We start from the raw sequence: 14,035 nt of genomic DNA on the forward strand, positions 1-14,035 counted from the left end.
TCCCCACTACGGCGTGCCTCATAATCAGAACTGGTTTTGGCACGTAAAAGCCCATAATTTTTTTTTAACCGGCGCAAAGGGAGGAGAGTCTAGCAAAGCGGCGTCGCCAGGAGGCTGAGCGAAGTGCGTGACCATCTCAGCAGCAGCAACAAGACGCCGTCGATGACGTCAAGGCTCGCCGATTGACTGACTATATGGTGAAACTTAGCGAAATCGTCAAGAAGAAGAAGCAATAAACTTTATTACAACGTGAAAGGGTGAATGTGGTTGGGGCCCTTAGTCCAGGGCCCCAATGGCTGCCGCCACCGCTCTTGCTCGTCGGATCAGGGCCAGCCAGACCTGAGGCTCGGAGCGACGGAGGATCGCCTCCCACTGCGCATATGTTGGTTGGGGGATTTTAAAATGGGGGTATCAGTTGGTAGTTTTGGGCACTCCATCGTGAAGTGGAAAGTCGTCGGTGGTGCACGGCAGCCTGGGCAGGTGGTGGGGTATAAGGTTGGGGAGAACTTGTTGAGAAGGGGGAGGTTAGGATACGAGTTGGTTTGAAGCCGCCTCAGGGAGACGGCTTCAACGACTCATCCTGGAGCACTCTCGTGAATGTAAGATCCGGGCAAGTGTAGATCTCGGCACTGGTTCCCTGGCGACTAGGCTGGGTATGATCTGTTATGAGGGTGAGTCGGTGATTATGAGTGAGGTCCCAAAGTCGGGTGCCCTTAGGTGTGTTACTGCGATACCCCCAGGCCACGTGTGCGGCATTGAAGTCTCCGCACACTAACGACTGTGAAGTCTCCGCACACTAACATCTTTATCAGTTCCGCGAGTAGATATTGGAAATTGTCCCCCCGAGCACGAGGTGCACTGTACACATTTGATTTGATGAGGGATATCTGACGTGAGGGTATTATGGGTATAGGTGAGTCTTCTGGACACAAGCGCGCACACTTTCGCCTCGTCCGAGCCCCTTAGGACCTCGTAGCCACTGATAGGAGCAAGTGTGGCGCCCGGCTCTTGGAGAAGTATGATGTCCAGCGGTTCTGACGCTGCGGCAACGTACTGTTGCAGCGAGCCCCGTTTAGATCGGTACCCCCTGCAATTCCACTGCCACAGCGTCAGTCCCGCCGTTCTATTGTGCCTTCGCATTGGAGGAGCCATCATTCTGTAGTTGGGCTGGGCGAACGTATGGGTGAGCGCGCTCGCTTATGGTTAGTGACGGTGATGACGTTGGTGTAGCGCGTGCGACTAGTGAGGATGCGGAGGATGATTTAGAGAGAAGGGGTTGTCCCGTGAGCTCTCGCACGCTTTGCTTGAGTTCATTGGTAATTTCATGAAGCATTGGTTTCAGCACCGTGGTTTGGAAGTCGACGAAGGCGGCTCGAATCATTTCCTTAACCTCCGTGAGGATGCTTTCTCGCATCTCCTGTATAGCTTGGTGTAAGTCTCGTCGAAGCTCATGCTGGAGGTCGCGGCACATTGCTGTTACAAGCCGCGTTTACATGAATGCGACAGTGTCGCATCGCATCGCATTTCTAGCGCATCGCATTCATGTAAACAGCAGTAATGCGCTAGGAAGGCGCATCGCATTAATGCGCCAGGCGAGGGTAGATTTACGGGCGCTAGTCGACTCTCGCGGAGCATGTAAACGCAGGATCGTCGCGAGCGGAGGCGGGGGCGCCTAACAAGACCTTCGATGACAACCGTAAAGCTACTGAGGCGACGCTACTGAGAGGGGAGAACGGAGGCGGGGGCGTCTAACAATACCTTCGATGACAACCGCGAAGACGCTACCGAGAAGCTAGCGAGAGCCGAGGGGGGCCTCTAACGACACCGTCGCTACATATAAACAGCGTCGCATCGTCTTTCCCAAATGCCCTTGGAAATGCGATGTGCCACTGTCGCATTCATGTAAACGGGGCTACAGACTCGGGAGGGATCTTGACGCGAGACGCCTGTTGATGGGATTGTGGTTGTGGTAGGGAATGAGGTTCGGATGAGGGTGAGGGAGATTTGCGCAGTGAAGGTGGCGGGCCCTCCGCCCAACTTACCCCTTTAGGTCCGGCTGGCCCTCCAGATGCTGCTGATGGTAGCTGTTGCGGTAGTGGTGGCGGCTTCTTCTTTGCCGGTGGTGGTGACGACGGTGGTGATGAGGAAGATGATGGTTGTCCCCGCTCGCTGTTCTTGTAACTGTCGGCAGGGCCTCGACTCGGGGATCGCGACCGAGATGGGGATCGGGATGGGGACCGGGATCGGCTTCGTCGCTCTTTCAATTGGGCCCGAGGATGGTTCTGTTGCCGTTTTTGTTTCTTGAGTTCCCAGCGCACTCGCTTCTTGTTGGGTGGCTTTCGTGCCCGGCTTGGGCAGCTGGGATCGGTGGTCGGGTGATCGCCTTTGCACGTCAGGCACCGGGGCTGGCACTGGTGAGGCTCAGTGCTGGATGGGTTTTCAGTCCCACATGTGGTGCAGCGCTTGATGCTTGGTGTGGGCAGACGTCCGCACAGTGGCCTACTGTGAGGCAGATGCCGCAGACCTGGGCCCTCGGGGCGTGTATGTAGCATCTGTACTCGGCTCCATAATACCTCACGTAGCGCGGTACCTTGAGGCCAGCAAATGTAATGATGGCTGTGGCTGTTCGGCCCATCATGCGAGCATGGAGGATTTCCACCCCAGGTGCCAGCAGGTGGTCTAAAAGTTCAGTTGGTGTAGTCCCTGCGTCAGGACCCGTGATGATTCCTTTGCAGGAATTATCGGGTGAGGCGATGTATGCTGAGATGGGGTAGCGATGCGGGCCAAGTGTAAGCGATGCCATCTTGTTAAGGTTGGTCGCGATTATTTCGCTTGGCGTGCTGATGAGGGCGATGTTTTGAGCGACTTGGACACGCAGGTGAAGTTCGTAGACCTCTTGTCCCTTGAGACCCGCCTCGATGCCGATGGCACGAGTCAGAGTGTGTCGAGGCCACTCACCGAACGTGATACCGTTTCTTGGGCGCAGGATGACTTTAAAACCATCGATGGGCAGAGGTGGGGGCCCCTGGAGTCGTCATGGTCCAATTTGTTTCGAATGCTGTGTCTCTTGGCGGCCAGCTGCTGTGTCAAACCTAGCGTCGGCGCGGCGGCCCCGCCGACCGCGGGCGGTGAGCCATGATCCATCGGCCGGGTCTTCTGGATATCCTTCTGGTGCTGGATCGTCGCCGTTGGTGGTATCCAACTCCATGACGGTTGTCAAGGGTGTTTGTGGTGGTGAACCAGGTTGGCAGTCCATGGTAGTCAAGCCTGACTACGCCTAGGCTTAGCTCGAGCACGGCCTGCGCGGTGACTCAGAGACGCCGCGAGCGTCCCTGCTCCATCGGTGGTGATCTTGACGTCCCGAAAGCGCCAGTGCGACTCGGATCTTCGAGACGGACTTCGTAAACAGTCCGTTTGGATATGTGTGCGACGTGTGTGAAAGACTGTAGCACATGAAAGATTTGACGCCGGTAAGTAGTGTCATGCGTGAAACGTTGAGTTTAGTCGCGCCGCCTGAGTGGCGTGAAACCGTGGCGCGGGTTTGTACAACGTGCAAGAACTTTCTCGTTAAGCAGAAGATTCCACTCTTTAGCGTTAACAATGGATATCGTTACCCGCCCATTCTACCAGGTCTACCGGTTCTGAACGATGTGGCCGAACGCTACGTATATCCTGGCATAGCCGAGCTAAGCCACTGCTATTTCGAAGTTCACTCGGACGTGACGCAAAATATTCATTCTGGATATGAAGTACGGCGCATGTGTAACTGTAACGAAGTGGTTTACTCGTAACCTTGTCATCGCGTTCGAGAAATTTAGCACTCAATTTATCTAGACCTCTGTGTCATCCCAGATGGCCGAAAGCAACCTTGAGGTGTGTTTCGAAATCACTGAGATGGTGTGAAAATACCGGACGCGGCAGCCTCATGGCAATGTACTACGGGTAGTTCCATCTTCATCTCTGCGTTTAGGCAATGAAATGCAGTATTTTCCATAGCGATGATAGAGATAGTCATTTTTTTCACGTACATGGAGACGCATCTTTCGGCATGTAACCGTGGTAGTATAATAAAAACCACCTTGAAGAGCGATTGTATCCCATAATTGTGGTCGGCTCTCGGGAGGATAATTAGGCTTGTGCATGCTGCGCTGACGGTTTACTGAGCATCAACTAAAAGTCGACTTTGGCATGTGAACACGACGAAATATAGTATCGAGGCATTATTCATTTATACCAACAAAGTTGGAGATTTGTCAATCACAAGAGCCAACTAGTCCAAGTCGAGGAAGAAGAAGTGGCGATAGAGAACGTCTGTGTTTTCGGCTGTTCCACTTTTCTGTAGTTTTTTAATATTGCGTGTACACAGTGATCGCGTCATCCTTCGGGATGGCGGGCACACGTCCCGTGTAGCTTCCCGTCGACGCAGTCGAACAAAGTGCTGCTCGGCCAGCTGGTGCCTTCTTTGCTACGGCCGTCACCGACGTGGAGCTTCCAGATTCGGCGGATGACTCCACGGTGACTGAGATGGATTCCGACAGTAGCAGCTTCACGCCTGTTGAATCGCGCCGCCTGAAAAGAAAGTTGCGCCGAACATCAACAGCTGGTGAGTCGACTACAAAGACTGTTGACAAACCTGGCGTCTTGCGCCGGACATCAGCAGCGAGGGAGTTGCCTACAGAGAATGTTGACGCACCTGACGGGTTTTCTGTGGCTTTCGTAGCCACAACGGAGACGGCTAATTTAAATACCATTAACAGACAGTGGTTGACCCAATTTTTCGACCAGGTGATTCCGGGACAAGTCCAAGAGGTCAGAATCAACGCATGGAAAAATGTCCTTACCGTAGATGTGAAATCTCAGGCGTCGGTGGACAAGTTGAAAGAAATTGCAGTGTTAGGCGGTATGCTGGTCCGCCCCTATCTCTCTCATGGAAAACGGACTTCCACTGGAGTTATTACAGATGTAGATCCTGAAATAACTGACAGTGACCTGCGGACACTCATCAATTCTACGGCCAGGATTGTCGACATCCATCGTTTTGGCCGATCACGGTGTGTTAAAGTAGTTTTTGAAACCGACTCTATCCCATCCCACGTCAAGGTGGGCTATGTGCGGCATTCTGTCCGTCTGTATGTTCCCAAGCCTGTTCAATGCCACAAATGCAACAAGATTGGCCATGTGAGTGCTGTTTGCAGAAACTAAATATCCTGCCGTCGATGCGGCGGCTCACACCAGCATGATACTTGCACGACAGAGACTGTCAAGTGTACCAACTGCTTCGGTGCTCATGAGGCGACGGCTAAAGACTGTCCTATGATGAAGAACGAGAGGCTCATCCTGAAGAAGATGGTAAAAGACAACTCAAGTCACCAAGAAGCGGCTGCGTCTATTCGTCGCCGCAAACGTCGTTCCCGAAGTCGACGCTCAAAGTCACACGCCACTAGTTTGGCTGAGCCACCGTCACAGAAACTCTCAGCTCAGGTGCCTCAACGTCTTGAGCTACAGAATAAGACACCGCCTGCTGCAGCGCCCCATGTTACCACAGTGGTTCAGAAAGATGCAGGTATATTATCCACCTCCTCTGATGTTGAATGGCCTGCTCTGTCATCCAAGGTCGTCGAACCAACGCGTCCAAGATTACATTCCGTTCCAGCGTACAATGTGGACAAGCCGGAAGGCCAGCAGGTGAACGTTCTTCTGAAACAACTTGTACACTCCATGCGCACGCTGCTTTCAGGCCCCAATACGCCAACAGCAAGGGTTGTTGTTCAGTTTTTGGACGCAGTTGATCCGCTCTTGGCGGCACTGCACTAATTCGTTATGGCGCTACCACACAGCCCCTCCTCTGTGTCGATGCGCATACGTCGCAGTGTAGTTATGCAGTGGAATGCCCGAGGTCTGCGTGGTCGCCTGAGTGACTTCCGACAGCGCGTCCAGAAATACCGCTTCCCTGTGATTGTGATATGTGAGCCCAACATGCCTTCTGCTTTCCGCCTTTCTGGATATGTATTGCTGTGGTCTCGAGGAGCTGATGAAACCAGCAAGGTGTTAGTGTGCATACGCCGAGATATCTCACACTACCGCCATGTCCTACAGCCCCATAACACGAACCACTACATTTGCTTGACGTTAACGCTTAAAGGACGGGTCTTCTCTATACTCGGCGGCTACATTCCACCCAGAGATCACATTGATTTCTCGTACCTGTCTTCAGCAATCCAGAGTTGTACAGCTCCTCATATTATTGTGGGCGACTTCAATGCTCATCACCCCCAATGGGGAAGTGCAGTAATGAATAACCGAGGCCAAGCCCTGTCCGACTTTATGCACTCCCAGGATTTCGTCAATATCAACGATGGCTCTCCTACGTTTCTGCGTGGTACATCCTATAGTAGCTGCTTGGACCTGACGTTTGCTTCCTCACGACTACAGTCCTCTATTAGCTGGTTCAGTGATGTGGAAACACATGGCAGTGATCACATACCAACGTATATCTGCGTGAAGTGGTTCGCACCTACTTCGTCTCATGTGCGGTGCACAGACTGGCCCACCTTTAAGACATTCGTGGAGAATTCCTGTGCGGATCTCGAGTCACCAACCCAATTAGAAGGCTTGATCATATCCGCCCTCGGCGAGGCCACGCGGAACATATATGCACCTACGCCGGGGTCTCCTATTGACGTGGAATTCGAGAGGTTACGGGCATTCCGACGGCGCGCTGAAAGGAAATACAGAAGGACGAAATCTACGTACGATCTCGCCCTTTGTCGCCGAGCTCAACGACAAATAAAGCGCCATCTCGAGAAATTAGGAAGGAAGCGCTGGAGGAAGTTCTGTTCATCACTGGATCCTCGCAAGCCGCTGTCACGTATTTGGCATGTAGTCAGGAGCCTGCGTTCTCCCCCACAAGAAAGGTACCCTTTCAGTGCTCTGGCCCTTTACCAGCGTCGCACTGATGTAGAGGTAGCGGACGATTTCTGCAAGATGATTGTGGGCACAACTCGGCCAGCCTCAATTCAATTCGAGGTTTTTGCGCCACCTTCCCCCAGTGACCACTACGACTTGCTCTTTACGATGCCGGAATTAGAGGCTGCTCTTGCGTCGTGTCGCCATTCATCTGCCCCTGGTCCTGACGGGATTTCATATTCGTCTCTCTCTCACCTTGGCAGGGCTGGTCGCACTGCGCTGCTCAATTATTACAATGACACATGGGTCACCGGTATTGTTCCGGAGCAGTGGAAGATCAGCCGCCTGGTTGCTCTCTTGAAGCCAGGAAAGACTCCTTATGAGCTTACCTCATACCGGCCAGTTGCATTAGCCAGCTGTGTTGGAAAAGTTATGGAACGAATGGTCCTGGCGAGACTCGAATGGTTTCTGGAGAGAAATGATCTTTATCCGAACATGATGACCGGCTTTCGGCGAGGTCGTTCTTCGATTGACAGCGTCATTGACCTCGTTACGACAGTGGAACATGAAAAACATCGACGCCGACTTGTCGCCGCTGTTTTCTTAGACATCAAAGGGGCCTACGACAACATCCTTCATGAAGCCATTCTCGGTGCCCTAGATGACTTGGGAATTGGTGGCCGGCTCTATCTGTGGATTGTGAGCTATCTCAGCGGCCGTTTCGTTTACATGTCCACGCCTGACGGAGAGACTAATCGTCATCAGGTATGCCGTGGAGTTCCTCAGGGAGGAGTCCTCAGCCCAACATTATTTAATGTGGCCCTGATTGGCCTGGTGAGCGAACTTCCAGCTCACATCCACATCAGTGCATATGCAGATGACATCAGCATCTGGGCTTCTGGTACAACACGCCCACAACTACGTGCGAGATTACAACGTGCTGTGTCATCTACTTCACGACACATACGGCCTCTTAGCTGCTGAGAAATGTGCTGTGGTTGCATTCACGCGAAAATCCGTCTGCCGCTATCCGATCTCCATTAACGGTGTTATAATACCTTATGTCTCCCACCACAGATTCTTGGGCATTATCATTGACCGTGGTTTGTCGTGGTCGAGGCATGTGAATATGTTGAAGCAAAAACTTAATCTGTTTTGCCATGTTCTTCGCTTCGTAGCAGGCATGAAATGGGGCCCCACGGAAGGCTCCCTACTACGACTTTATCAGTCTCTATTTATAGGCTACATTCAATACAGCCTCCCGATACTCTTAAACTTGAGTATTTCCTGCTTACGGACATTAGAGAGCGTTCAAGCGCAGGCACTCAAAATATGCCTCGGCTTGCCACGGCGTGCCCGTGTATGCCCATTATCGGTATACCTGTCCCACGAACCACTTCGAGTGCATCTACGCTTACTTACACGACACCATTGCCATCCATTGACGTCGGTTCTACATGAGCGGTCGGACAGCAGTTTCACAAGTGCACTCCGCAGCCATCTACCCCACATAACATCAGGCTATGCCCTTCCATATGACCCCGTCAAACCACCGTGAGTTATGATTCAACCTTCGGTATGCGTGAACGTCCCCGGCATACTAAAGAAATCAATGGCTCCCGTTAGCGGACTACAACAACTTACTTTGGCATACATCTGGTCAGAATACCAGACCTATGTTCATGTTTACACAGACGGGTCCGCGTCATCAACGGCATCGACAGCAGCTGTGGTGATACCAGCCCAGCAGATGACTCGAGGTTTCATTCTAGATCATAATTCAACTTCAACCGCTGCAGAGCTTGTGGATATACGGGAAGCGATTCGCCACATCTGCGGGGAAAGACCTCAAGAGTGGTGCATTTTCAGGGACTCAAAACCCGCGCTGCAAATTTTTAGATGCTTCCTGCGCCACACCGCATATCAAGTTCTGGCACTGCAGATCGCCGAGCTACTTTCATGCGCTCAAGAAAAACACCACCGCATACACCACCGCAAACACCACCAATGGATCCCAGGACACTGTGGGCTCAATGGTAATGAGATGGCCGATGCTGAAGCAAAGCGCGCCTTCAGCAATGGCCTGCGAACTGTAGTGCCGTTCTCTAGACCAGACATCACATGCCTCCTGTCGAAATTAATGAGGAGTGCGACGAAAACATACTGGGCCCAGCCAGACGCTCGTCACGTTCGCCTTAAAAGGCTGGATCGCGATATGCAATTTCCTGTTCTGCGTGGAATTCCACGCCCTCATACATTCTTGATACACAGACTGCGACTAGGCGTCGCTTTCACGCGCAAATATTTGCACATCATTGGACGGACAGACTCCCCGGAATGTTCAGTGTGTGGTGTTATAGAGACTATAGACCATGTGCTCGTGGTTTGCCCTCAGTATGCACGCGAAAGACTCACACTGGCAGTCACCTTGAGGCATTTATATAATAGACCACTGTCGGAGGACCTCTTGCTAGGCGCAGGGCCACAGAGTTGTCAGACAACAGAGGCAATGCGTGCTTTTTCACGCTTCTTAGGCGACACGGGCCTGGACTCACGCTTGTGATAATCATCTGTGCAATGTGTCCTTTCACCTAGTTCCTCCCATTATCATCCCCCATTGTGACCCTCTTTCTTCCCCTCCTCCCCTTCCCTTACGTAGAGTAGCAGGCCAGATGCTCCATATTCCGGCCGACCTCTCTACTTTTTCACATCAATAAACTACTTCTTCTCTCTTGTCAATGACAAATTTTTCAGGACGTTCGTCTCAAGCCAGAAGCGCACGTCGCTGCGAGAGGTGTCTCGACATAGTTTTTGATTTCAAAGCAGCCTTGCGACTACTGTGCGGATATTGGATACTTTAGTGCACACGGAACCGTCAGCACGACCTTGTCAATTCACGACAGCACAGTCCAGTTCGTTGTTTATTATTGGGTGAAAAATTAAAGTGATTGTTCAATTTAAGGGGTCTTAAACGCCTTAGTGCGACGATCAACGTACAGCCTTCTCGCAACTCCGCGGTAGATAAGACGGCGGACGTGACCAGTGCTGCAAGAGTCCTATGCATTAATAATATCCTCTATTGCTAGCTACTACCTAGCCTTTGTTCGCACTTCAATATTTTCATACTCGCCGGGCACGTCCCCTAAAGACGACCTGCGGTTCGTGAAGTAGGCACCATGCGTTGGCGCTGTTGAAAGTTGCGATGTCCGATTGGGATTGCTGACTTAGCCCACAGAAATACTTGGAACCATAATGTCTAATTTATCTTCTAGCGAAGCTTGTATTGCCTCACAAGCGTCGGTGTCGTTGTCGGTGTGATCGCAAAAAACTCCCTCTCAAGCCACGCGAAAATAAAAATTTGCTCGTTGGGCAGCGGATTCTTTGAGAGACCACCGCGCTAACCGATTCAGACACTTTTTTTTTCTCGAGGTATTTATTAGTAACATAAAACGTTCATGTGTAAGGTATTTTCATAGTGTTTTGTGCTTGTATACGCGGCTATGACTGTTTTCGTCGCTATGAAAATTCAGCCACTGTGGGTTCGTGATACGCTCCCTTAAAATTTAGCGGGGTTTCATATGCGCACGGTGGTTGGCAGGCGCTCGTGGTCGGCACGCGCTCGTGCCACTGCTCCCCCGTTCGTCGTCGTCATCTGCTTCCACAGCTGGCTGCGTTGTCGCTAACTATTCCAGCGTAGGATTTCACTTCTCTTCTGTTGTCGTAATGGAGAGGCCGCGTTTACGGGGTATGAGCCATTCAATGTCTTATGTAACGAAAAGATTTTATTTTGAAGACATTTCATGGAAATACATCCAGAAAGAACGCGCTCGGGAAAGGCCTCTTCTTGGACGTGCCAATTCTAGCGTGAGGGCCTCCGAAGCCCAGGCAAAACGTCATCGAAGAGCCGCGGACCCCCAGTTGGGGGAGCACGATGTTGACGCCGAACGTCAGCGAAGAGACGCCGACCCTGAGTTGCGGGAACGCGATGCTGAGGCCACATGTCACCGTCGTCTAGCCCTCCAGGAACCCATCAAAGGTGTTGCACGCATCGGCAAGCTAGTGCCAACTTCTCCGGTGCGACGGCCAGGTTTCAACGCGAGTTTCTCAACGGGAACTTTGGAGCCAGCTAGTGCGTTTGACTGGTTGTGGTTCGAGCGCAACGTGGTACTCGTCAGTGCAATTCGTTCGGTGGAACACCGAAGAAACACACGACAAACTTCGCTTACTCCCATTTCCTCGACAGGGGAAGGGCTACTAATTTTTTGCTCGCACAGTGCAGTTCTCAATTTTGCCCTTCGTGTGGAAGTTGGTCGTACGTCCTAGAACACCGCACAAAATTGTGCAGCAGTATTTCGAAGCAGGCACAAAAGACAGGTCTTGCAGCAAGAGCATTACGTTCAGTTCACCCACCCCGTTGGAATGCTCCCAAGCTGACAAGCATGAATTGCTGGGCTAGTTGGTTCATGTTCTAAAGCGAAAAAAACCTGCGAAAAACCAAGACGCAGGACCAGAAGGAGGCAAACATGCACACAGTCGCCGGACTTACAACTGACTTATTTGAAGCGTCCACGTACTTTTAAACACCACTTTTCCTGCGCAAGCGCACGTGCAGAAGAAGGAAGCCAATCAGCCACATTAAAAAATTCAAACTAACCCCGATAAAAATCGACACTCTTTCTCTGTGATAAGAACGGAAGGGTCGCTTACACAAACCCGCTCGTTCTTTTTGATACAGAACGCGTCAAGCAGCTCGCGCTCATGCGTGGACTTCCCCCTGCCGATGACGCTAGTACTGTGAAACAAAGGCGAGCAGCGATCACAAGCCCTCACATGCAATGCCAAGTTGCTCCCTGTACCGGATCGTAGCGTGTTGGCGTGTTCTCTGAGACGTTCATTTAAGCATTGCCCTGTCTGGCCGATAAATACCTTTCCACAACCCAAGGGGATTGAATAAACCACCCCCACCGCGCACTTAGTGAACTCTGTTCGGTGGTTGGTTTTGGAGGCAGAATCTCGTTCACGGCCGGAGATGTGGGCACAAAGGCCAGAAAGCTTTCGGTGGGCTGAAAACACCAAGTTAACACCGAATTTTCGGGACACTCTTTTCAGCCCATGGGAAATTTTATGGAAGTAGGGAATCACCTCAATGTTTTTTGTCTCTTCTAATGGGCGATCGGAATTCTCACCCGTTTTCTTCATTTTTCTTGCCAAGGTGTCACCAATCGTCAACAGAACAGACGATAGAAAACCAGAAGCTTTTAGCCGATCCACCTGCTCCGCAATACTTTGCTGCATAACGTGCGGGCAACTTTTCCTCAGTGCATTCATAAAACACATATTCACAATGCTGCGGTTAACCAACTTCGAGTGGGCAGACACAAAAGGCAAAACTGCCTTTTATACCTGGGAGCATATTTCCAACATACGTGTCCGTCAGGTGAAAATGTGAGTTCTAAATCTAGGAACCGAATGGTCTTGTCAGCTGGTATGTCATTGGTAAAAACCATGTTCTTTGAACAGGCACTAAAAACATTTAAAATCTGATCTGCCACATGTGATAGCTGGTCAGTTGGAGAAAGATTTAGTATGATTAAAAAAATCATCGACATATCTGTACACCCTGACAACACGCGTATCATTAAGTGCTTCACGGAACGCTAAATCGAACTTGGCCAAAAACATGCTACACAGAACAGGCGCGACACTCGAACCAATGCAGATGCCTTGTTTTTGCACCACATACTTGTCGCCGTGCTGTACGATGGTGGACCTTAAATACACACTCAGAAGCTCCAGAAAAGACTCAAGTGCAATTCCGCATTTGTTCTGAAAGGCAACAGTCCCGTTATCCTCGATTAACTCCCGCACTGCTTCTAAAGTTCGTCCTGGGGTATAGAATAGAACATGTCCTCAATGCCGGCCAAGAAGGCGCCATTGGCACTGGGAAAACCGCTGCTAAGATGCTCCACAAGGGACAACGAACTCTGTACTGCAAAAGGATCCGGCGGTGCAAGTCCCTTAAGGCCCGTTGCAAAAAGCTTGGCACCAGCTTCTGCCAAGAGCCCTCCTCAGTCACAATGGCCCTAAATGGGCAGTCGGGCTTATGCGTCTTTGTAGTGAAGAACACACGCAGGACGTTTTGTTGGCATTTACGCTTCTCCTTCTCCAATTTATCCAAATTCAGTCCGTTGATCAAACGCAGGGCTAGCGCCTTTGCCTTGCGAGTTTTCAACTCTGAAGGCTTGAAGTTCTTCTCGATTGCTACAGCCGCTTTTAACTCGAAAGCGGGAGACGGAATTACAACAAACCCACCTTCCTTATCCGCCTGGAGAAGCCTGAGGTCGTTCTGTTCGAAGTGGGCGATCAAGGGTCGCAGGTTCTCGCTTTTCCTGCTGTTGCTCCCCCAGGTCTTCATCAGGCAGCCAACCCCTTCAGACACACAGTGGTTCCTCTCTTCTAGAGGGGCCTTCCTGGCAACTCTGTGTACTGCTGCCAACAGCTCGTGTTTCTGTGCCCGTGGCTCAAGGCTGAACTTAGGTCCCATTTTCAGCACATCGGTAAAACACTTCTGCGGCAGTGAGTCCACACAGACTGGCGGTGCGCCGCTGTGGCAAATACCCCTGTGAACTAGCTAAGCTGTGCCTGGCTAATTCTAGCTAAGCATGATTGGGACTACTCAGGCCTAGTCATTCATCAATAGCTAATCAATAGCTAATCGATAATAGATCAATAATCAATAAATTTCGGAAAATACTGGGGATGAGTTGGTAGTGCTCAGCCTATAGCCCAAATGCGTAGCCAATACCTTGCGATAGCCAATCGATAGTCAACCATTAGCTAATCAATCATCGATCAGTAATCAATAAATTCCGGAAAATGTTGGGGATGAGTTGGTGGTGCTTACCTAGAGCCCAAATACGTGGGCCGATCCTGGCGGTGGTGCAGAAAGGGTCCAAGGGCAATGGCACATACCCCTGTGAACTAGCGAAGCTGAGCCTGGCTAAGTCTAGCTAAGCATGGTTGGCGCTACTTAAGCTTAGTCAGTCATCGATAGCTAATCAATAACTAATCAATAATCGATCAATAATCAATAAATTCTGGAAAATGCTGAGGATGAGTTGGTAGTACT

General features: G+C 51.1%; 1 protein-coding gene across 1 annotated transcript; it reads right to left on the reverse strand.

Moving 5' to 3' along the window:
• Nucleotides 1-553: 553 nt before the first annotated feature.
• LOC119432762 (serine/arginine repetitive matrix protein 1-like) lies at nt 554-2,552 on the reverse strand. The gene is made up of 2 exons (XM_037699919.1): nt 2,043-2,552; nt 554-649 (listed from the first exon to the last, which is right to left on the reverse strand). The coding sequence occupies exons 1-2, from the start codon at nt 2,550-2,552 to the stop codon at nt 554-556; spliced, it is 606 nt and encodes a 201-aa protein (XP_037555847.1).
• Between the last annotated feature and the right edge of the window lie 11,483 nt (nt 2,553-14,035).

This window comes from Dermacentor silvarum, chromosome 11 (assembly GCF_013339745.2).
Source record: "Dermacentor silvarum isolate Dsil-2018 chromosome 11, BIME_Dsil_1.4, whole genome shotgun sequence".
Classification (NCBI taxonomy): domain Eukaryota; kingdom Metazoa; phylum Arthropoda; class Arachnida; order Ixodida; family Ixodidae; genus Dermacentor; species Dermacentor silvarum.